This window comes from Calonectris borealis, chromosome 2, assembly GCF_964195595.1.
Source record: "Calonectris borealis chromosome 2, bCalBor7.hap1.2, whole genome shotgun sequence".
Classification (NCBI taxonomy): Eukaryota; Metazoa; Chordata; class Aves; order Procellariiformes; family Procellariidae; genus Calonectris; species Calonectris borealis.
Window position 1 is genome coordinate 31,028,943 of NC_134313.1, and position 22,574 is coordinate 31,051,516.

At 43.7% G+C, this 22,574-nt stretch overlaps 2 protein-coding genes across 2 annotated transcripts; one reads left to right on the plus strand and one right to left on the minus strand.

The window, feature by feature from the left end:
* The first annotated feature begins 420 nt into the window (after positions 1-420).
* Positions 421-5,282, plus strand: RBIS (ribosomal biogenesis factor). The gene is made up of 3 exons (XM_075141578.1): positions 421-594; positions 3,659-3,775; positions 5,116-5,282. The coding sequence occupies exons 1-3, from the start codon at positions 478-480 to the stop codon at positions 5,182-5,184; spliced, it is 303 nt and encodes a 100-aa protein (XP_074997679.1). The 5' UTR covers positions 421-477; the 3' UTR covers positions 5,185-5,282.
* On the minus strand, positions 5,240-20,561 carry E2F5 (E2F transcription factor 5). The gene is made up of 9 exons (XM_075141568.1): positions 20,347-20,561; positions 14,154-14,263; positions 13,333-13,494; positions 12,123-12,166; positions 10,592-10,656; positions 8,685-8,952; positions 7,800-8,000; positions 7,333-7,377; positions 5,240-5,967 (listed from the first exon to the last, which is right to left on the minus strand). Exons 1-9 carry the CDS (start codon positions 20,497-20,499, stop codon positions 5,858-5,860), a joined length of 1,158 nt encoding a protein of 385 aa, XP_074997669.1. The 5' UTR covers positions 20,500-20,561; the 3' UTR covers positions 5,240-5,857.
* Between the last annotated feature and the right edge of the window lie 2,013 nt (positions 20,562-22,574).

Sequence of the window (22,574 nt, forward strand, 5' to 3'; positions counted from 1 at the left end):
TCCCCTCCCGCCTTGGTCCGAGGGGAGTGAAGCCAACCCCTTCGGAACTGGCCGTAGGAAGATTCGCGCTCCGCAGGCGGGGCCCGTGAGCCAGACGGGTTTCCCACCACCCACTCGATTTTTGTTTTCTCTTAAAACCCCGTGTTTCAGGGACTGTCCGGCACGTGCTTTGGCACCGTAGCGTTTAACTCGGCGGCCCGCCGCGACACGCGCAGGAAGCAGAGCCCGCCCGTGCTGGGGAGCCGGCTGGGGCGAGCGGCGCCCGCCGCCGGGACGGGGACGGGGACGGGGACGGGAACGGGGACGGGGACGGGGACGGGGACGGGGACGGGACCCGGCAGAGGCGGGGCCTGGGGGCGCAGCGCCCCCTGCCGGCCCCGCGCGGCCCCACCGCCCACTGACCGTGCTGTGGGGGGATTGGAGGCTTCCCGGCGCGCGGGTGTGACGTCAGGCGGCCGCCGGGGAGGTGCCGCCGCCATGGGGAAGAGCCGATCGCGGGCGGCCAAGGCGGCCACCGTCTTCCGCATCGCCCGCGGCGCCGCCAAGGCCAAGGCCAAGGGCAAGGCGCGGCCCGTCACCTCCGGGCTGAAGCAGGTGAGCGGCGCGGGGGGGGGGGGCGCCGGGCGGGCGGAGGCTTGCCCTGGGAGCGGCGTGGTAGCTTCCCAGCGGCGGGCCTCAGTCCTGCCGCGTCGCCCGTAGGGCCCACGCGGGGCTTCGGCCGCTTCCGCGGGGTTGGCTTGGTGCGGCCTTTCCTCCTCGTAGCCCTCTTCTGCGGGGCGGAGGAAGCGCCCGTGACTGAATAGAGCTGCGTTACGGACAGTACCCTTCTGGGTGCGAAACTGCAAAGTACACTGTTTGCCCCTGAAAATTTGGCTTGTGTGTTGATGACATCATCTTCAAAAAGAGAAGCACAGAAAGTTTATTTGACTAATCTCCTGCAAGCTTCCGCCACATCAGACTTCAAGCTGTTCTGCTGGAGGGGGGTCAGTTAGAAAGTACCTGACAGCATCTCAGCGTGTCCTGGGGAACGTGGTGCTGAAGACATCAGTTGTTTAATGAGCTTACAGTTAATAGGCAGCGCTTGCAGCGTCACTGATGGTGTAATTCAGGGTACGGTTTAACAGAGTGGCTTGATCCAAACCACCAGGCACAGATGCTGTACAGGGAAGTCCTGCTCCTCTCCGTCACGTTCCCCACCCCAGCCCCCTTACCAGGCTCTGGGCTCCGTTCCCACAGCTCGACTTGGCTGGGGAACTCATCACATTCTAGATGATTCAACTTGCAGCAAAAAATGCATTTTGCATTTTCTCTGCTGGGTTGATGAGTTGAACAAACATAATTATGAATGAGTGCAAAGAGAATCGTTTTTGGGGGAAGAACCAGAAAGGATGGAGCCTTTTCTGATCCAGAAGCTGTTTATTTGTCTCAGCTGCAAGTAAAGCTGTGTCAGCGAGATGCAGTGAATAGATCTAAGAGCACATGCTGCTCTATGTTTTACTCTTAATGCCTCTTTTCCCCCTTCTGACACCTTAGATGGGCTGGGATTCTCCGCAGACCCTTCTGTGAGCTGATTTAACACACTAAAAACATGGAAAAGTAAACAAGCAAAAATAATATTCTGCCATTTTCATGTCCGGCAAGCACCACAGCCCAGAGGAGGGAGAGAGTGGGTCGTGTGGCTCAGAGCGATGCAGGGGAGGAGGGAAGGGGGTGATCTAAGCAAGAATTTTCCTCTTGGTAGCAGCAAGTCATTATACGGTATCTTCTTCTCAAACCCTGCCTCCAGCCTGAGCTGTGTCATCTGCTGAGAGTTCAGCTGGTCCCTCTAGAGGGGCATCTGATAATAAAAGGAGAAAGCTAGTGGCTTATTGTTCCCATTAGATTTAGTTGCAGTCTGCTGGGCAAACAGAGTTAAATAGCAGCTCTAAAAAAAGGCCCTTTCAGATTTTCTCCTGGAAGCTAAAGCCACTTGACAAGTTAATCTGGTAGACAGACAGGAATGTAACAAACTTTGGAAATAAACAGGGAGCCCCAAAACAATTTCATATTGCTGGCGTCATCTCCACTTAGTCTAGAGAGTTCTGTATAATAAAGGGAGAAACAGGTTTAAAAACATATTCATGAAAAGTCAGTAGCTTATTAGGATTAAAATTTTATTCTGTGTGTTTGAAGCTGTATTCTTTAATTCATTAAGCCTTTCGGGATTTACTTATCATTAAGCAGTATAGGAGAATGCTCAGACAAAATTGTTAAAATAGGCTGCTTCTTTAATAGATAAAAGCCCATTATAACTATTCAAACAACTTTTGATATAGATATACATGCTAGCTACAGAGCCTCTTTCCACGGAGGAGTCCTGCCAGAGCAGCTGAGGATATCCAGTATTAAAACTGACTGGATCCTTTCAGCACCCCTGTGAAGCTGGAAGACGGTAACGAGCCCAATGGGAAAAACCTAAGCTCTTTGTAAATTGCATTGCCCACAGTCCCATCCACTCCGATTTGAGCTAGGAGCCGAGTCTGTATTTCTCAAGTCACCATCCAGGTTATTATGAATTAAACTGCTAATCCAAATAGGCTTGTTTTATCAGCCTCTTGCCACTGCTTTCTTACTACTGTTTCTCTTGTTACTCACTTAGAATTTGAGTTATTGTTGATGTACAGATGCTCTGAAATTATGGAAGCTTTGAAAGCAAAATGAATACGTGTAACAGTTCATGGTTTGCTTCTGCCTATGTAAATTGCTGAGAGGTGAATTACAGGGGTAGCCTTTGGAACAGCAGTAGGTATCCTGAAATTTGGGGTTGCCTGAAGAAGTATGAGCGTGCTTCTGGAACATTTGCAATGTAATAGGCCATTATCTGGCTACAATCCTGTTCCAAACGTGGTGCTTCAGAAGCAACAGCTGCTAGGGCTGAGATCAGCTGAATTTTAATTTGCTGTAGTGGTGAAAGAGTTGATGGCCCCATGCATCCACCCGGCTCCTCTATGACAGATTATTGTTCCCAGAGCACAGCACACATCCATATCTTAATTCTTCCCCTTCGAAAGCGAGCATCTTTGCTGAAATAACTTATGAAGGCAGTCTTGGGCTACTAAGTGAGGCTGAGGTGTCCATGGACCAGATACAGGTCTTGGTCTGCTACAGCCATAGAAGTTTCTTTAAATACCATAGCAAAATCTGATAGACGTTGTTGGCCAGACCTACAGTATAAACAAGTAGGAATGCAAGGTGCGATGCTGAAAGGCAAACTATGGGGAGAAATTCAAAATGGTAAGATCATTTACAAATGAAGGAAGGAGCCCTTCCTGGAAGTTCTCTCCAGCTAAGAGGAGCTGAGGGCGGCATAGCAGGGGCTGTCCACAGCCTGGCTTTTGTTTTCTCTCTGTTCTGTTTCTGGATCGCTATGGGCTCCCTCTCCAATAGAACAAGTTTAACTGCTTTCATAATTTTCAGTTTATTAGAACATTAGTAGTACGTGACCAGATGATACAATTAAGTAATAGATAAACTCAAGTTTAAAAACTTACCTACTAAAAAGCAATTTTGGGAGATATAATACTGGCTGTATAGTAGTTATACAAAAAATGGTACAATTTCACATGCCAATGGAATTTCAGTTAAAAATACCAATGTGTGTATTTTTTTTCCCTCCCAGATAAACATTAGAAATGCTGAGAAAGTTAGCACAATAAATAAAGCATTTGCTGAAGTTCAGAAAGAAGTACAGCAGCTATCAAAAGGCACTGCAGCAGAACCTCAGAAGAGTCATCAGGTAATTTCCCTTTGTAAAAATCCAAGGAGGTAAATGAAAGGAAAATGCATGTTCAAAGCTTTATATTCTGGCTCTAAGACTGCAGGCAATTCATGCAGTTGCTTTAAAGCTATAAATCCAGCTTTATTAATTTCAGTTGTGTGGTAATGTTGAAATCCGGTTAGCATATTCAAGTGCTATATAACTACTAAAGTGAAAAGAGCCAGAGCAGACTTCCAAAACGTACTTTTAAATTATGTTGTAGCTGTTTTTTAATTGATTTTTTTAAAGTTAATTCCAGCTCCAGTCCCTTGATTTCAGACTTACGCCTCAACATTAGTAGACACAGAAAGTAAGGATGAACCTTGCTGTTCCCTACCTGAAGCACCCGATAGTGCTTTGAACCAAACAGCTCTGCCTCTTTCTGTTCCCAGTTCCTAAGCCTTCATATTCCCTCATCAGAAGTACCAACACCTGAAACAGCAATTTCTATACTAGAGCTCTTGCCTGTAGCACTTAGGGTTCAAGACGGTGTTTCACTCGTCTTCCTTTGTCTACTCTATTAAATAGGGCTACATGCAGTCTTGAGCAAGAAATAATTCACGGAATTTAATTGCAGAAAAACTGCTCCGTGTAAACTCTTTATGCTGACTCTTCCTGATGTACTGGACGTGGTTTGGGGGAGAGAGAAAGGAGCGGGCCAGGACAAAGTACAGATGAATCCATCCTGGCTGTTGGGGGGAGTAGAGGGAGTTGGGAGAAGCAGATGTGAGTTTTATTTACTGTGCCTGGGGTGATCAAATTTCTGCATTGCTGGGAGCGACAGAATGAGTGTCAAGTACCTTAAGGAGAGGCTGAGGGGAAAATGAAATGTAGGTGACAGTGCCACCAGCACAGGATGAGGCCGAGCAAGGGTTTCAAGGCAGTTGGTGGCAGTGGCCCTAACCCTGCTGGCTTGCTATTGCACGCAGCCAGGAATTCGGACTATACCACTGCTCATGTGCTGGCAGGGCTGTACATGACGTAATGTTGAATTTGATCACTCAGGCTGTAATAGTATTTTCTCCAAAGCTGCAAAATTATGTTGTTGAGAGCATTTCCTGAGCTAAAAGTTGAGCCTATTTCCATTTGGCTATGTATGTTATGTTACTGGCATAATGCTTTTTCTTCCTCCTGCAGCATAAAGTATTGGTTGCTTAGCTGTCAAGTTTAGTGAATCCTGTAATGCCCCCCAAATTAGCCTAAATTAAATATATAAAGACAAACCAATCTTCTAGACAACAGGTATTTATTCGTTTTTTTTTTTTCAAGCATAGTAAAAAGATACTGCTTTCTACTTTAAACTGTAACTTTTTTTTCAGGTTTCCACACATCCGGAAGAGGAACCAGCAAACGTGGATGCTGCCACAAGCCTATTATCTCAGTTGTAATGTATAATGGACAATGAAAGGATTGCAAGAAATGAAGATCAAAAATACTGATGGCTTTGTTTGTACAATTTTATTAAAAAAATCTTGTTAATATACAAGTATTGGCACACTTTAATACAAACTACAAACAGACCTTTCCTATCATCTAGGAAAGCGGAATGTCAGAAGTCAATGTGAGAAACTTAAAGTGCTAAAACAGAAGGCACTTCACAAAATTGGTTCACTGAAACAATTTAACGTAACTCAAGTTGATATCCTTCACTTTTCAGCTTGGCAGTGAAAGCTTCAAAATTGAAAAGTTAAAAAAAAGTAGAAAGCTTCTTGGCAGTAAAGCTTCAAAGAAAATGCTGTTAACTGTGAGCAAGAAGCCTAATCATTTTTTAAAAAATGATCAAGAGGCTATAAAGCATTTTCACTTTTCTTACTAAAGAAAACTCCAAATAATTGGATTACACAGAGGACACTCAGGTGAAAAAATGTGCCAGAATTTTTTATAAAAGCCCTTCTTTCTGGTTGTTGAATTTGTTTTGTGAAGTAGTTAAAGGAAGCAAAAGGAAATATACTCCCAGAGTCAGTGAACTAAGTTATACATTCATTATTCAAATACTTAGGTTATGAAGAAGTCTAGAATGTTATAGTTAGAGGTAGATAAGTAGTCTGGTTGACACAATATCTAATAATTTAGTATCTGCACATCAAAGAGATCACAGACTCCTTCATTATCATCCAGGTTAAAGTTGTAGTCATCTCCGGGAGTAGGAGAGAGTCGTAAGAGAGGAAAAACTGTAAAGCAGGAAGAGTTTAGTTTAAATTAAAACACTTCTGGAATATCAGGCCTATCTCATAATTCAGTATGTTTGTCATCACCAGTATCAGGGTTAGTCTTAATAATTAAAATAGTCTTGATAATCTGACAAGCATGCTAGGAAACATACCTTGAATACCTGTATTGCCTTCAAACTAAGGCAGTAAGTGACGTGTCTACATTTTTTGCTCAGTATTTTAAGTGAATTTGCTAGAATGGAGTGATAGTTGTGGAATATGGACTTAGCTTCTCCTTCTGCAGAAAGGAGCTCCTTTGAAATTTTCATCAGAAAGCCATCATTTATGTTTATATTCCTTTGTCTTGTTACCGTATTGCATATATCAGCCTTCAAATATTTAAGATTTTAAGGGAGTTACCGTCATCCCTATTTTACAGATGAAAAATGGAGGCTAGCAGTTTCTCTGTGCACTGCAACTCAAGCATGGACTTGAAAGCCAGCTTTGGGGAGGGAACACAAGCAGAGAAGCCTCAGCCCTCGTACTGCACCTCAGGAACACTAACCTAGTGCGGATGAGCTGGGCATGCTGTACCTGCTCTAAAAATGGAGACTATTTCCATTTTGGCCATGTATTGGCACATTCACATAATCCCATTTTGCCCCACGGCTCTTATAATTACATGGTTGTTTCTGAATAAGCCCTGAGGTTGTCTGCTTGAAGGGCAGGTATTAGCAGAGGCTGCTCACAGCAGCATAGTTACAGGGCAGGAGGAACACCCCCAGCTGAGTTCACCTCTTTGCCTGGCACCTTAGCGAGATAGAGCAGAGAGGCAGGGAGCGTGTGAACTCGCTAGCTGTGGTTCAGTTCTGCACCCATATGGCCGCTGAGGTGCAAAAGCAGAAACGGGTGACATCTGTCTGTTCTGTTAGTATACTACAGCTGGCCATGTATCAGTCTGCATGCAGGCATGTAAATATGTTCTGAAACGTTTACTCAAAGCTCCTGCAAGAAGCCTGAGGCAGAACAGAATTAAACCAGATTTTTTTTTTTTTTTTTTTTTTTTTTTTTTTTAAGGCAGCACTCTAGTCATCAGCCTGTTCTTTATTTGTTCCTGAAATTAAGGACTGGTGGGCTACTCATGCATGTAAGTGCTGGCTGGATTAAGGCTTTCATATTTTGATTGTTAAATAAAACTGTTGCAGGGAATGGAAAGGGGAGCAAAGACAAGAATGACAAAGATAGAGGAGGCAGTACAGGGGAAAGAAGTAATTCCATACAGACTCTTGGCATCAAATTTAACAGATACCTACCAAGAGTGCTGTTCACATAAAAACCATGCTGCTACTTGTGATTATTAGAAACGTGAAGATGCTAAATACTTACCATCAGAAGACATGAGTTCATCAATAATATCCCCACTGATATTTCCTGTGAAAGACAGGAGCATGTGTTTATGGAAGTCAACACATATTCTCTGCATTAAAACACTGAATTGCAAAGTACAGTGTGGCTCATGTGCAGTGTAGGAGCTGTGGAGATGGCATGCCATGTATATGTAAAATATATTAATCTTTGTAACCCTCGGTTTTTCCTGATGCATTTCTCCCACTGATCCCTTATAACCCTAGAACCATGTACAATATGAGCTTATTTGGTGGCAGAGAGAGGTATTTTGCTCAAAATGAGTTTGCTACTCGGAGCTGGCTCAGTGGCTTCATTAGGAGAGGAACAAAGGCCTGTCACTCAGGTGACACTCATCCTTCCCGCTGCGTAACTCATCAGTAGCTCCGTCACAAAGAAAGGCTCAGGAAACTAATAAAAACATTGAAACAGTAACTGCTTCTTCCTACCTGCGGGCTCCTCCATCTTTGCTATGTCGAATGAGTTTGGCTTGAGAATACAGTTAACATCCAGGGGCAGCAAGCCCTGGTAGTCATTTGAGCTAGCTGTAGCTTGGGCGACATCTCCTGACAGGCTGGGGTACAACACCGACTCCGGAAGGCTGGAGTAAGGAGCTGCCGGGGTTGTACTGTTCTGCTGCACGCTGCCGACTACAAAGACAGAAAGGCACATTATAAAGTCTGTTATGGGAAAAGGGAACACAAAAGGCCTGCACCTGGCTTTGTCTTTTGAGGAGAACATGGCCAATGTCTGGGATGAGGCGAGAGGAGTCTCCCCCTTCCAAAGTCACAGGCACAATGTAATCGGGACCCCTCAGAAATGCAGTCTGTAACACTGACAGCATTTTCTTAAGTCTTTTCATATTATCCTACTATTATTATGAAAAAAATACCTGATATTCAGGCAGTCTCTCACTGTGGCTATGTGGAAGAAGGTAAGTGACCTTGTGGCACAAAAGCTGGAACTGATGCCTGTATTATCTGTCTCATTAAAAGGTACATGTTCAAATCATATACTCCTTCAGAGGTTGGCAATTTCATTCCATACTGCATTCTGGAGAAGCACCTCAGAATAATTAACACGATCACATCCAAAACCTGTTCGGTATAAGATGATAAGCTACAAGGGAAGAATCTGTTTCACCAGACAGAAGACAGAAGAGGAAGAGGCTTCTCTGTAACCTCCTGAGAGCTGCTAGAAAGCCCTTGGGGTAGTTTCTTAACAGACAGCTGCTACACTATGCAAATTCTTGATCTTTCTTCTAATAGTTTCTTCTCTCCCTCCAGTTCCCTTCTTCCCCCACCCATCTGAGGTAGGAAAAACCCTGGACCCACCTGATGGCGTGTCCGCAACTGATGTTTGCGGTAACTCTTGTCCTTGGTTCAGATCATGTTGTTCTGGTGGATTTTGAGGAGCTGTAGCAGGTTTAAGGGGAGTCGCTGGAGCTGCAGGTTGAGATGGGGGCTGTGCAAGGTCATCGGGTGGAGGAACTGGAAACACCATGGGCTTGGAGGAGCTCGATTCTTTATTTATAAGCAGCACATGGATAGGTCCTGAACTACTTTTAAGATTGATCTGGTATTTCTTCTGTCCATTCTGTCCCTGTAGAGGCGGTGTATTAAGAAAGTTACCGTTCCTTGAGAACTTGGAACTTTACAAAATGTAACAGTAACTGCATAGAGTTATTTCCCACAGAAAGTAATAAAGATGTTTGAACAGAATTCTCAAACTGATGCAGAAGATAAATATAGTGCTCTTCTAGTTAGATCACTAGGAAGAGCTGAGAACTGGCACAAACTTACCAAATCATACTCAGGAAAAAAAAAATTAATACATGTGATCTAATAATTAAAAAAAAAAACCCACAACAAAACAAAACAGATTACAAACCTGTAATGTATTTACCTGGCGAGAACACAGTTATGGAAGACACAGATATACAATTCTTTGAAGTGCTTAACTAAATCTTGAATTCAAGTTACATGAGACTTATACCAGGGCTACACCTTACCAATAACAGCAATGATAAATAATGATTTCTGTACATTTAAATCTCTTCCTTTTACATGGAGCTTCAGAATGATCCTGGTTGGGACCAAGCACCCTAAAACAGCTGAATATCTCACCCAGACTGAGTGGACACAGGATCATGAGTCAGTAGAAACAATTTCTTAGCTGATTTGCCAGGCCTTCTTTTGGCAAGCTATTTAAGCAGTACCGCTAAGACTAGCTTCCTCTAGCACAGCCTCAATGAGACTGCGGAGTGGCTAATTCAGCAAATAGGTTTTTAGCAAGTACGTTCTAGAAAAAATGAGGATGAGAAAAGTGGGAAAGGAGCCTCCAGGGAGGGGAACAAAAACAAAACATCCAATTTGAAGTTAGTGATGAAGACTAAGATCAGCTGGTTTAGTCCTCAACAAAAAGCCAAAAACCCCCCAACATCACAACCTTACCATTGCCTGAACTGTTTTCAGCAGAGACGGACAAAGATAGTATCACTGGGATCGGCTTCACGGTTCTAGCTTTGGATGCTCTTACGATATTAGACTGTGTTTAGCCTCCCTAAAAATAGCTTTTGAAACTTCTCAGGTGAATTTCACCTTTCTACAAGCATAGTGGCTATCATGCTTCATACAATGCTCTCTCCCAACTATGTAAACCCTATTTAAAACAGAGCACGGCAACAAAAAAAATTAAAGATGGACAGAGGTAAGTAATTTGGCCTCCTACTTTAATCCTGCCTGTTTAAGCCTTCTAGCTAAAGCGAGACAGCAGTCTATGTTTCTCTACCCAGTCTAGTACCATGTTACTAAACATAAAGTAAAGCTAAACTAATCCTACAACTAAATCTAAAAGGCTTTTTCATAAGAGATCTGATTTAGCAATACAATAGACAAATTTGACACACAAAAGTCACTGCTAACAAGTTCTCAAGGGAATTAATGATAATTGTGCTTAATTTGGAAAGTTGCAACACTTAAAAGCAAGAGAGAAGAAGAGAGGGCAAAGAAACCCACTATTATATGTTGTTTTTAATAGAAGACAGAATTACCATTAGTCTATCCAGGTACCCAAATACACTTTTTCCCACCCGTCCCCTGCACTCTCAACTGACAGCATCTCATTTTTAAAATTTTTTCCCCTCTCACATGTAGCTAGAGAGAAATCCTCTGCTCTAATGTAGATCTGCTTTTCCACTGTCCCTCTAGAACACTTAGGTAAACAAGAAACCAGTACATACCATTTCGGGTATAGGTACTTCTAACTGTGTACCACAAGGTGCTTGAATTGCTAGAAGTGTGTCTCCTGGTTAAATAGCAATTTTTAAGAAAGTGTTAAATGTGCATATTTTTCTTAAGTCTTGCATGGTATCCACTCAAATGAGATATGGTAATTCTGTACGGCCACTTAAAATACTGCGCAATTCTAGCATAAATAAACTTGTGGTGGGACTTGCGTAGTCCCTGTATGATCCAAGTATATCGCATAATACAAATCACAGAATTCCAATTCTTAGACCATAGTTGCAAGAACCTTTTCTCATAGCAATGCAATATTTAGCACTTCCTTTACCTGTTTGTTATTGTCCCCAGATCTCCTAGTTGTATTCATAACATGAGGTGAAAGTATTTATTTAACTAGTTTCTTTTTCAGCTAAAACAGCTCTCTGGTCCAGCTCACTTTATAGCTTTGAAAAATGGTGGTAGTACAGAGAGATTTAACAGGAGAAGGAAGAAAAGGTCTTCAATGATTGTCTTCAGTGCCAGCACTTTGCAGTGTCTAAGCTCACAGCTTCTGCAGCACATACAACTGGGATGTAACAGCTGACTATCAAACTCACCTGTGGCTTATTATGTGCACTAAAATGTATTGGTTAAAGTCAGGACATCACAATTACATCAACACCACTGGCACAACCTGCCTTACGCTGCAGGTCACTCACCTACCTGCACATCATTTCCCCTTTGTCCATAACTTGGAATAATGCTTTTCTTTCTCTACCTCCTAAGAGACACTTACATGAAGTACTATGTGACTGGCGTACTAGGTGCCTCCACATTTTGTAATGACTAATTCTTTTTAGTAACAGCTCATTTTTGCTAAACTCTGCAGTAGTTGTCTAATCTTGCACTTTTATTCAAAAACAAACACAACCTTCCTTGTGGCAAAGAAGAGATGGTTTTGAGCCTAGCCGGAGGCGGAACAACAATCTTCCCTTGGGTGCCCCAGGATCAGGAAAGGATGTCCAGAGAAGTAGCTTCTGCCAGCAATTCTTGGCAATTTCTTCAAACCTCCTGTACAGAAGGAATCCTTTTGATTTAGTACCAATGCCCCATCTTTGAACTTCAGCTGGCCCCATTTATATAGCATCATCAGGAGCTCCCTCTGGCTGCAGCTGCCACCAGAAAACTTTAGGAAATTTGGACCTGCCGGATCTTTCTGGTGGGTTGGATCAACATGCCCTGTCCCTCGTTCCGTTAATAGCCTGAGGCAAGCTGCTGCAGAGTACGAATACAGAAAGAGACATCCAAACACAGTACTCCAAAAACAGCTGAGCTGTCGTTCCGTACAATCTGTGTCTACAACTAGAAAACGCCAGAACTTGCTAGTCATGAACATTATGAGAGACATCGACTTACTATTGATCACTAGCGAATACTTCTAAATTCAAAATACTTACAGGGAAAAAGCAGGTTAGTTAGCAAGTTAGTTGTCAAGAGGAAGATCAGGAAATCCCTCACTTTAAGAAATCCAGCCTAGCAGCAACTTACCATTGAAGCAGTTGCAGATATCTTCATGGGTGACATATGAAAACGTAATTTATGTCAAGGAACATTTTTCTTAAAGCAACATGAAACTGGTATTTGTTGCCCTTTAAAAGAAGTTTGTCCAAACTGAGCCTAAACTATAAACTTATTGCTGTTACTCAAAGGTGTAATCAAGGCATGATTTTTGGCTTTCAGAATGGCTAGTTAAAAATAGCAGAGTACTGTCTTTTAAAGAAAAAAAAATCTGCATCTGTGAAGAAAATACAAAAAGAAAAAAGTTGTGTAGCTTGAATGAGAAGAGATTCTTCTAAAAAAGGAGAACATGTAAAATCTTGTTTTGAAGAATACCATTTACCTCACTAACTTGACACTATAGAATTCACGTACATATCAGAACTTCCCAGAATCACACAAAAACACTGCCACAGGGGACTTGAGAGTTCGTCTGCCATCCCATTCCCCTGCCTCAAGGTAGGATCAACTGTTAAGACATTCCAGACAGACGTTTGCCTCCCCTCTTGTGGAAAACCTCCAGTGACGGATACTCCACCACCTCCCTGGGGGGCCAGTTCCAGTGCTAGCTCTCCCAAAGGGAAGTTTCTCCTAACGTCTAACTTCAGTCTCCTTTCTACAAAAACCATTTTACAGGAACAGTTTCTGGACAGCAACTGCAAGCAATTTTTAAGTACTTATCACTGGTACTATAGATAAGAAGCACACTTTTCTGCTCCAAATCGCAGGTGTCTATTTTGCACAGTATCTTGCAAGACAGCTAAACACATGGTTACAAGCAACGTAGCTGGAACTCTCTGCTCATGGGGTATTTACACACAGGATATTTTTCCAGTTCCAAACCCAGCAAGCTTCGGGACTTTGGGTGATAGCTTAATCTTTTCAAGAGAAGGAAGCAACATAAAAAAAGATTTCATGCTAAGAAAGTATAAATTCAAGCACTGGAAAGCAATGTAATTCATTTAAAATAAGACACCAGGATTATACCATGGACTTAAAAATCACTGCAGTCACAGAGGTTAAAAAGTCATGTAAATAAGATTTATATTTTCTTTCTTTTTGAACCAAAACCAGAAAAAAAATATCAGCCTCTCCTTGCTTCTGGATAAAATGGACTACATTATGCTTTACCCATTACCTACACTTTAACTGTTGCTTTAATTCTACTTCCAAGATCCACACAATTCATTTAAAAGGATATTGGTGGTTTGTGGAATCATCCATGACATTCTTGATACTTTGCTGAAGCCACAGTTTCTGCTGATCCAATTCTTTTTCTTTTAGCTCTAGATCTTCAATTTCAGCTTCCAGATACCTCAGCCTGTCTATGACTTCTTTTGTATTGCAGCCAGCACCTACACCTCTTAAAAAGGCATAATGGTTCATGAAACCACAAGAAGTGAAAATCTGAAGCAAAGACGCAAAGATAATTTCTTAAGACTACTTTCGACATTTTGAAAATCTAACTAATATTCAGCAGGAAGGAAATGAGTGCTTACCCTCCCAGCAGTGTTTTAACAGAAAAATGAAAATTCTTAACTTCAAATCAAATTTAAAATTCCCCTTTATCTATTTTCTTTTGGAATGTAGCTTTTTCTGCATTGGAGCTGGTTTGCAGGCCCTTCCTCCTTCCCCTCTAACTCTTAGCTTGAGCTTTCACCTGCAGTGACCCAAGAGAAAATAGGCATGGACTACAGGCAGGTAGGTAGGTGGAGACACTGTGTCCCACTACCCTTCCCAGATTCATCTAGAGTAAATTTTTCAAGTACAAGTGCTAGTTATAAAGTAGCAGTACAAGTTTTCTGAAAGTTTCTCTCCTGTAGGCTTTAAACTTGATTTTATGTATCAGACGCAAGTTAAATAAAGTTTGTTTGCAACTTTACTGTGATTCTTAAATGTCATATTGCTCACTGATGAGTGTAACATTAATTTTGCAGTGTCATATCTAGTCAGGAGAAGTGGAAAGAGGCAATTTTTGTTGCTCTTGAGCACGTGAAAATTTGCAGAATTGACACGGCTTACTTCCACTGAATGCTGTTTTTTGACTTCTTCTCAATGAGATCAATCCCCTCCAAAACGTTGGTGATATCATAGATCCTTCTCTTCTGCCTCACAGCAAGGGTATCAGCAGCCTGTCAAGAGAAGAATAACAAGTATCAGCAACTTGCATGCTGAGGGCAAAAGACCGTTAAACCATTCCCTTGGAAAAATGCGAAATAATGTAATTCTGAAGGGAGAAGGTTCAGCTCTTCAAGAGCCAGATGCTCAACCATGAATTCAAAAGTTCAGCACCTGCAGGTAGTGCTACAAAGCACGCTGAGAGGGGTCACCTCTTTGAAGGCCAGCAGGCCTACCCTCGTCAGAGAGGAGAGTTCACGTGTGCTGCAAAGACCGTGTTCGGTATTTGGAGCGTGTGCTATTCAACTGCACGGAGGAGCTTGCAATGCTCTTTTTGGAAGGTAGGAAAAAGTAGGGAAGGCAGACAGCAATGCCCTGCAAATGGAACAAGCCTCTAAAGCCAACGAGGTATTGAGTTTACCATTCCTTCCGCTGACACTCGAGGTACTGCAGCCTTTGTTTGGATTAAACTGTGCCGGGATACAAAACGACAGGGCTGTAATTTCAGAAAGTGGCTGAAGGAGAGCTGCAATACTTCAAGCCAGCATCGTCTAACGTTTCATCGCACGAATCCACCTCGCAGCATACCTGGGCTCGCTCAATCTGTCACACTGAGTACCAAGAGCCATTTCACAGCCACCAGGACCCTGGTACAGCTCATAGGGATGCTCGCCACTGTCACACTATCACTTTTACATTACAGCTAGCTAGGCCGTGTGTCTGCGTGCTGTCACAGCTTGTCACTCAAAGCAAAGCAGAGGGTCAGGCAGAGGAAACAGTCTGCTTGATGCCGTAATTCTCTCCATGGTGACTTCTATGTACCTGATGCAAAGACTTAAGATAAAATAAGCAAACTTGGGGTAGTCGTGCCTTCCACACCCTCATCTCTTTGATGCTGTAAAGCGGCTCAAGTTCAAAGAATATTGGCCAAAAGGAGAGAAAGCAAAGAGGAGTCTGACTCTGTAACTACTCAGGACATTCAGATATAATGATTAGAAGGGATTATATGTATTAAACAGATTAAAACAAAAAAAGAAGAAAAATAGAGAGAAGGATAACTGGCAAAGACTTCTGCATCCCAAATTTGAACTAATGCATAAAGCCAATTTCCACTATAGGCACATAATGATTTATTTCAGTTTGTCTAACGATCTATTAAATTAATGCTTTTAGTAAAGTAGCCTACATGAAGAATACAACCTGAGACAACCACAAATAGGAAGGAAAACCAAATCCATTTTATAGAAAACTCCATATAACAAATTTACAGTATTTTCTGAACCATAAACAAAGTCACTAATCTTCCACAGAAATTACACTTTCCTACTAGAAAGTTAATTACTAGGACTTAGTAGTCCAATTCATACTGGTGAATGTTTTGCTAGTGAAGTAAAATTAAAGGAAAAAATGAAAGAAGAATGGTGATTAAAAAAAATACTCTTACAGCCATGAAGTATAAAAACTGCTTTTTCTCCTTGACAGGGATGTACCTACTAAACAGTGTTTCTAGTGATACTGTTATCAACATTTATCTTTTGTATGGTCTCCTGTAGCAGATTGTTAAAATCTTTTCCTATCTAACAAAACAAAATACATACAAAAACATATAAAGCGCATACTTCAGTTTTCTCCAAGGAAAGAGGCTCTTCAACCACTTGTATCAGCAGGTATGCACCTGCTATCTTAACCTGCTATTTCTGCTGCACGTGTACACACTGCTTACAACAATTGCAAGAGAAGCTTTCAAAATCTAGGAAGTGACAAAATTGATGCCGCCTGTACAACACCCTGTATATCTCACGGTCTTCAGAGGAAAAATTTCTACAAGCTCTCTGCATTATTCAGTGCAAGGAATGGGCAGCACACACTTAATCAGCTGCTATTCTGATTAATTACTACTTTCTGCTTTTTTCCCATTGCTCAGCACATGGACCTAGGACTTAGTCTACCACTCATGGTTTGAATGATGAAGAAACTGCTCTGGAAACAGACTCCATTATCTCACGAGATTTTCCAAAATGCCCGTCTGTACAATACATAAATGCTTTACTAATCTTAACATATTTTCAAACCAAAGTTTAAGACTATAAAAAAAAAAAAATCACTAATTTTGAGTGCCCAACTTCAGATGTTTCAAAGTTGGAGTGGTCTCAGTACTCTAAATTCTAATGCATTTTGTATGCCCAAAGCAGAGCTCCCATTAACATCAGCAGTGGAGATTCACTACTCCTGCTAAACAGGCTCCAGAACCCCAGGTTAGGGACTAAGAAAATAACGGACACAGTTACGTATGTATTCGGCTTGACTAGCACTGTATATAATTCAATCACAGCTACAAAGTCCAACTACTTACAACAAGAATTCCAACAATGAAATTAAACTGGGGCCAGTCTGGAAAGTTTAATCCAGACATTCACTAACTTTCTGGTGCTGGTCTTATAACCTAATTATCTTCTCAAAATTTTATGGGGTGTTTCACAGATATTTTAAAAAACAGTTGAAAAGTTCCTCCCCAACACTCTAGCAGTTACGAATCTAACACCTTCTGGCAGGCACATGGCTCAGAAATTAACTTCAGGCATTCAGTTCCTCCACACGAACTATGCACTAATGACTTCAATAATTAAAAGAGCCTCCTGAGACTTCTAAACAAATCTCCTATTGTCAAAAACACTTTTAAAACTCATCATTTCTCAGCCTATGTCAAATGGTTGAAGCAGATCCAGGCACCACAAGAAAGGGACATCTATCACAATGGCCCTGTTAAGACGGTTGGACGTAGCTTCCACATTCCTTCCTCTGAATCATTTGTATTTGGAGTTCCTTCATAAAATCTTTTTAATGTAAAGCTGCTGCACTCTACTCACTCCTTCTAGTATCTCCTCATACTTTGAATACATATGTATCCAAGACAAGCACTATATGAGTGTCTCATAGACAGGTTCTGAACTGGAAGAAAAACATCTAAGCGCAGTGCTCTGGTTCTGTGTGCATTCAGATTGTGCAACTTCTGGAATACAGAAAACGTGCTGTTCAGCACAGTTTCAGTTGCAGGCATGCACACACATACAACCCCCTGACCAGAAATGAAAAAAAAAAAAAAACAACCAGAAAAAGGATAATCGAGAGTTTGGGTGCACTCTCACACAACTACTACTTTGCTCCCTGGGAACTGACAAAAGGCAGGGGGAATTATTAGCTGCACATTCGCTGTGGTAGCACTGAAGCGCAGAGGAATTCACTAGAGCACCATGGCAGAGTCATTACTGAGAAGCTTAACAAAGCAGAAGGGCCAGCAACGTCTGCTTGCTCTCCAAGTGTCAAAGGAAAGAGGTCCTGCATCTTCCAGCCTGCCCCCATAGCAGATGACAACATCTTCTCCCCAAGAGGACTGTCAAAAGTTTGGTGGGAGTTTTAAACTGAACGGCGTGCTTGGCAACCTGTACATAAAAGTGCTGAATATGACTGCATGTATAAAGGTTAAGGGAATGTAAAATTTAGTAGACAGGCTTTTTCTTCTTCTGTGGCATAGGGCAAGTGTAAGGCAGTTGTTATTTGCTCCCGATCAATACATTTCTAAAGGTAGTAGCAAGCAAGTAGATTTTAGAGTACCTGATGTTTTACACTGATGATCAGAAACACTACTTAACCTTGAGTACAGCAAGGATGGCATTCTGCTATAAACCAAGCCCATTTAAGAAATCAAGGCAAAAGCAATTGTATGCTACTGAAGAGAAAGAACACATGATGTTTTAGGAGTCATTTCAGGTGGCTTACCCCTTATTCACTCATCTTGCTCTTTGTCTCTCTTCCCTGCAATTCGTGGGTTGCTGCATATACAAACTTTGTCTTCTTTCCCTTCCATCTCATCCTTTAATGTTTTAAGCTTATTTCGATAACTAGATTTGCTTATACAGGGTTATTTAGGGACAGTTATACAATTATTGGAGAATAGCCGGTTTTGATTTTAAAGTAAGCACTGTAGAATGCAAATTCCAAGTAAAGAAAATCCTCACTTCCACTCCCATGAGTTGTCAGATGTTACTAGAGAAGCATCCAACGCTAAAACATTTCCAAAGACAGTTCAGCACACAGAACTCGCAGGGTTCCCTGCTCCTAAAGTGAGGAACAGTGCCCTCGCATAGGACGATGCATCACTACTGCTTCATGATGGGTCAGCACACATGTCCCAAAGTATCCTCTTACAGACCGCTTAACTATAATTATAGATGTACCAAAAAATCACCAAGAAATGTCCTATAGAACAGCTTTTCACTCTCAATTGCTAAATCACAAAGCCAGAAGTACACTTAATGTTTCCAAATTTTATTTTCTTCGTAGTGCACTGCTGCTTTTGCTACAGAAATACTAATCAGCAGCACAACATCAGACAGTCAATACCTGCCAGCAGGGAGACATCTGAAGATGTTCACTGCATGAATCATTTCTTGGAACGCTCTGTTCCGTTTCAAGACCGTCCTGGTTCTTCAGTTCCCTGAGCACACCGACACAACACACATGGTTTTCATTTTTCCTTAGATATGTGGCTTATTTATGAGAAATATTAGTTACAGAAATGTGTTCTGACTCATTGTTTATGAAAGTACCAACGATTTACTCACTTCAGTTAGTATTTACTTCCAGCAAATGGTATCCTGTAATTCAGAAACCAATCTCCAATGAAGGTCTTGAGCAGAAATGTCTACAACTTGTTGCAGTGCCCACTTACTTTTCCCTGGTTATCAACCCTCCCTCTGGGTGGATGCCTTCCTCACAAAAGGAAATGAGAAACGTCGTCCCGTCCCTCTAAACAGCCCAACTTTATGTTCAAATCTATCCTCTTTGGCTCTTTAAGATAAGCTTTTTGGCCCAACGTCTTACAAATTGAGTATGTTTTGCTTCTCAAAGTGACCTGGAACACCTCGCAGCACATGATAAATAATAAAGTCAGTTGCACAACAATCCCCAAGATGTGGATGCTTAGTTCCGTTCTACTGAAGAAAGAGGCAATTAAATACTAAGAAATCAATCAACTTGTCCAGATCACAGCATATCTAAAGGAGAAATATAAAACCTGTCAGTGTCCCTCCCAGTTCACCCTGAAGTTTCACTAGCCACAGTAACATCACTGAAGCGCTTGCTCTCTGAACAGCGATGCACAAAAAAGCTCCGAGAACACCATTCACCTCCTGGAGCCCATTAAGAATAATCAACAAATAAGGCCAGTTTTCCAGAAAGGACTTCAAGTAACCAAAGTGCCAAGCCAGCCTCTTGCGGCACTTTGCTTAACTCCTCAGCAGTTTGCCGAGGACCTCAACCAGCCAAGCAAAACACGCTTTTGCTCGATGTGCCGCGCAGGGCCCCAGCCCCTCGGCCAGCGCGGCGGCACATGCCAGGGAACCGGCGAGCGGGGCCCGCGCCAAGGGCCCCTCCCGAGGCAGAGAGACCTCCCGGCACGAGTTCCTGGCGCAAGGTGGGCTCGTCCCTGGGCCTCACCGGGGAAGTCCTCCCGCTGCCGCCCTCCAATGCCTTCATGGCTCCGAGGCGGCGGGCTGCCGAAGTGGCTGACGATGACTCGCCACCCACCCCGCCGATTAAGCAACTTTTACATATATATAAAAAAAGTGCTACGAAGGCGATGGTCTGTTTTGCAACATCGTTTTCTCTTTGCTAAAAGGACATCGAGGGGGACGGGAGAGAAGCAGTTTTAAATAACGGCCCTGAGTCAGTGCAGAGAGCAACGCAGGAGAGTAAAAAATAAAGACAAAAAAACCCAGTGAGCTACATTTTAGGCACAGTAACCATTTTAACCTCTTCAAAAAGAGTCGGAACGCGTACTGCAGCCGGCCGCAGCGGCTGTCAGCCATCACCGGGCAGCCGCAGCCCGTCAGCGGCCAGGGCACCCCCGCCGCCCGGGGAGGGAGGAAGGGAGGGGGGGAGGGAGCAGGCGGCCCGGCCCGGCCCCCGCGCTGCGCCGCCCTCCCGGCAGCGCGGCCGGGCTGTGCACGCCGGCGAAGCCCGGCGGTGCCGCGGGCGCCGTCCCCCCGCCGCGGTCAGGCCGCCGCCATGGCGCCACCGCCCCGCCCCGCCCTCGCACCGCTTTGAGGTCCAGCACGCCGTCCTTGGCCTCCTGCAGCAGCGACACGAACTTGGTGGTCAGCAGCCCCAGGCTCTTCTCGTGGCGGCTGCTGCTGCTGCTGCTGCTGCTGCCGCCGCCGCCGCCCGCCGCCGCCTCGGCCGCCGCGGCCATGCCGCCAGCGGGGCCGCCCCGCCGCGCCACGTGTCGCGGCCGCTGCAACGGCCCGAGCCCGGAACGGAGCCCCGGCCCGAGGGCTGCGGCGGGAGGGGCGGCGCCGCAGGAAGTGACGCCGCCGCCGTTGCCTGGACACCGGCATGTTTCGGCCGCGGGGGGCGAGGGGCTGCCCGTGGGGAACGGGCCCTGCCCGCCCCTCGGGGCTGCGGCCGCGGGACAGGTGACGGGGCCGGTGCAGGGCCCGTCCCCGCGGGGAGGCCGGCGGCGCGGGGCGGCGCTCCCCTGCCCTGCGGCCGGCAGCAGGACGGGCAAGCCCGCCGCATGCGGGAGAAGAACGACACTTGGCTGGCGCGGGCCGGGCCAGGCTTGCGCTCGGGCTTCCCCTGGGCGGGTGGCGCAGGCCGGGAGCCCGCCTCAGGAGGGGAGGGCCGGGGCGTCGGCGGCCGACCCGAATGCTTGATGCGGCCGCGCAAGCCTGTCCTTCACCTACACGATAGCTCCTTCTCACTCATTCACCGCTTGCATTTGATATAAAAACACTTAGATTAATTATAAACTGTTCTTACATCCCCCGAGGCCAGACGCAGGACACGCTGATGGTCTGGCGAGAGGTACTGAGAATTTCGGATGCTTACGCATCCCTTGCCGTGGTGTGCAAATATACTCGGCCTTAACCTTCATTGAGGTACGCCTCTTTCCTTCGGTTACCATCAGGTAGAAGTAGAGAAGCTTTAAAGTCCACATAGCGTGAGAATTCAAGAGATGCACTTCAGGAAAGAAATGCTGTTGGGAGAAGACCCTCAGCTACTCCATCACCCGAGGCAGTGGGGCACATGATGAAGGGACGTTACATTGAATGTGCCATGTCACGTAGGAGCGGAACCTTCATAGACAATAGCACGTTCAGGGCAACGTATGTATGTATGTATGTATAGGAGCAAGCAGGTATGCACTCTCTCTGGACCTTGAACCACATTCCTCCTGGTCTCAGGTAACACAGGCATTTCCTGACTGATTACACATTTGATAATGATTTAAATAGATCCATTATCTTGACTGGAAATGAAAACAAAGCAGAATCTAATAACGGAATCAATTTTAAATTGTCATGATCAATGCAGGGGAACACGCCTTGCATCTGACAAGGTCAGAGTTCACATTTTGTTTAGATTTTTATTTTGTGTATTCAGTTATACCTTTCAGTAATCTCAGGCTGAAATTTATCCTTGTGAATAGGTAAATTTGGCACAGCTTTCACCTACGCCATATTTTTATTATTTTATCATTTTGAGGCCTTTTTCCAAGGTAGAAATCATTTAAATATCTATTAAAAAGCTTTAAGGAAGCCATGCAAGCATAAAAAGGGAAACAATGCCAAAGGTAGAATTAGCCGCAAGAAAAACAAACAATCCAAACACTGCTAATGCGTGCATGTACCCAAGTACTGTAGTATGAGATTTCTGAACCAAGAGAAAGGAATAGAAAGAATTTATGTTAAAAACAGTAACAACCCCCTACGATGAAATCAGAAAATAGTTTCAGACTGAAAATTTTGGAGGAAAAACCCTGAGCTGATACTAATAAATTGAATCAGGGTAAGAATAAGTTCTTTTACCTTCCTGGTGCATTCCAGGTATTCAATTACTTCACCCGAAGTGTAGCTTGGTCAAATAAGCAAAGAAAAAAGAAGTGCCCAGGGAAACACTTGATAAACATGACAGAAAAGCACTCTGAAGTGGTGCAACCTTCTTGTGCCAGTGATACCCATTTAAATACTATAGAACAGCTTTCCAGGTGAGTATTTCCTCATGTAACATGGCTTCTGAAGAAGCAGGAGTGTGTAGAGCACAAGGTACAAATAAGAAGTCATTTTCTTCTGCAATTAAGTAACACGTATTTGTATCAGGGAATCAAGAGATCACTGGGATGCCAGTAGACCAATAAATCAGGTTAATTTTAAACTTCACAGCAAAATTTACTAGACGGACATTCATTAACCCAATCGTGCCAGGAGTTGGTTCTTACACCTTGCTAACCATTACTACTATGTGTTAATTTTTATATGTTATCAA

Excerpts from the sequence above, each read along its gene's own strand:
- RBIS (XM_075141578.1), top strand. The coding sequence starts at position 478 with ATGGGGAAGAGCCGATCGCGGGCGGCCAAGGCGGCCACCGTCTTCCGC. Across the intron at positions 595-3,658 it reads TCACCTCCGGGCTGAAGCAG|ATAAACATTAGAAATGCTGA; the intron begins GTGAGCGGCGCG and ends TTTCCCTCCCAG. Across the intron at positions 3,776-5,115 it reads AACCTCAGAAGAGTCATCAG|GTTTCCACACATCCGGAAGA; the intron begins GTAATTTCCCTT and ends CTTTTTTTTCAG.
- E2F5 (XM_075141568.1), bottom strand. The coding sequence starts at position 20,499 with ATGGCCGCGGCGGCCGAGGCGGCGGCGGGCGGCGGCGGCGGCAGCAGC. Across the intron at positions 14,264-20,346 it reads GCGTGCTGGACCTCAAAGCG|GCTGCTGATACCCTTGCTGT; the intron begins GTGCGAGGGCGG and ends TTCTCTTGACAG. Across the intron at positions 13,495-14,153 it reads AAAAACAGCATTCAGTGGAA|AGGTGTAGGTGCTGGCTGCA; the intron begins GTAAGCCGTGTC and ends TGCCTTTTTAAG.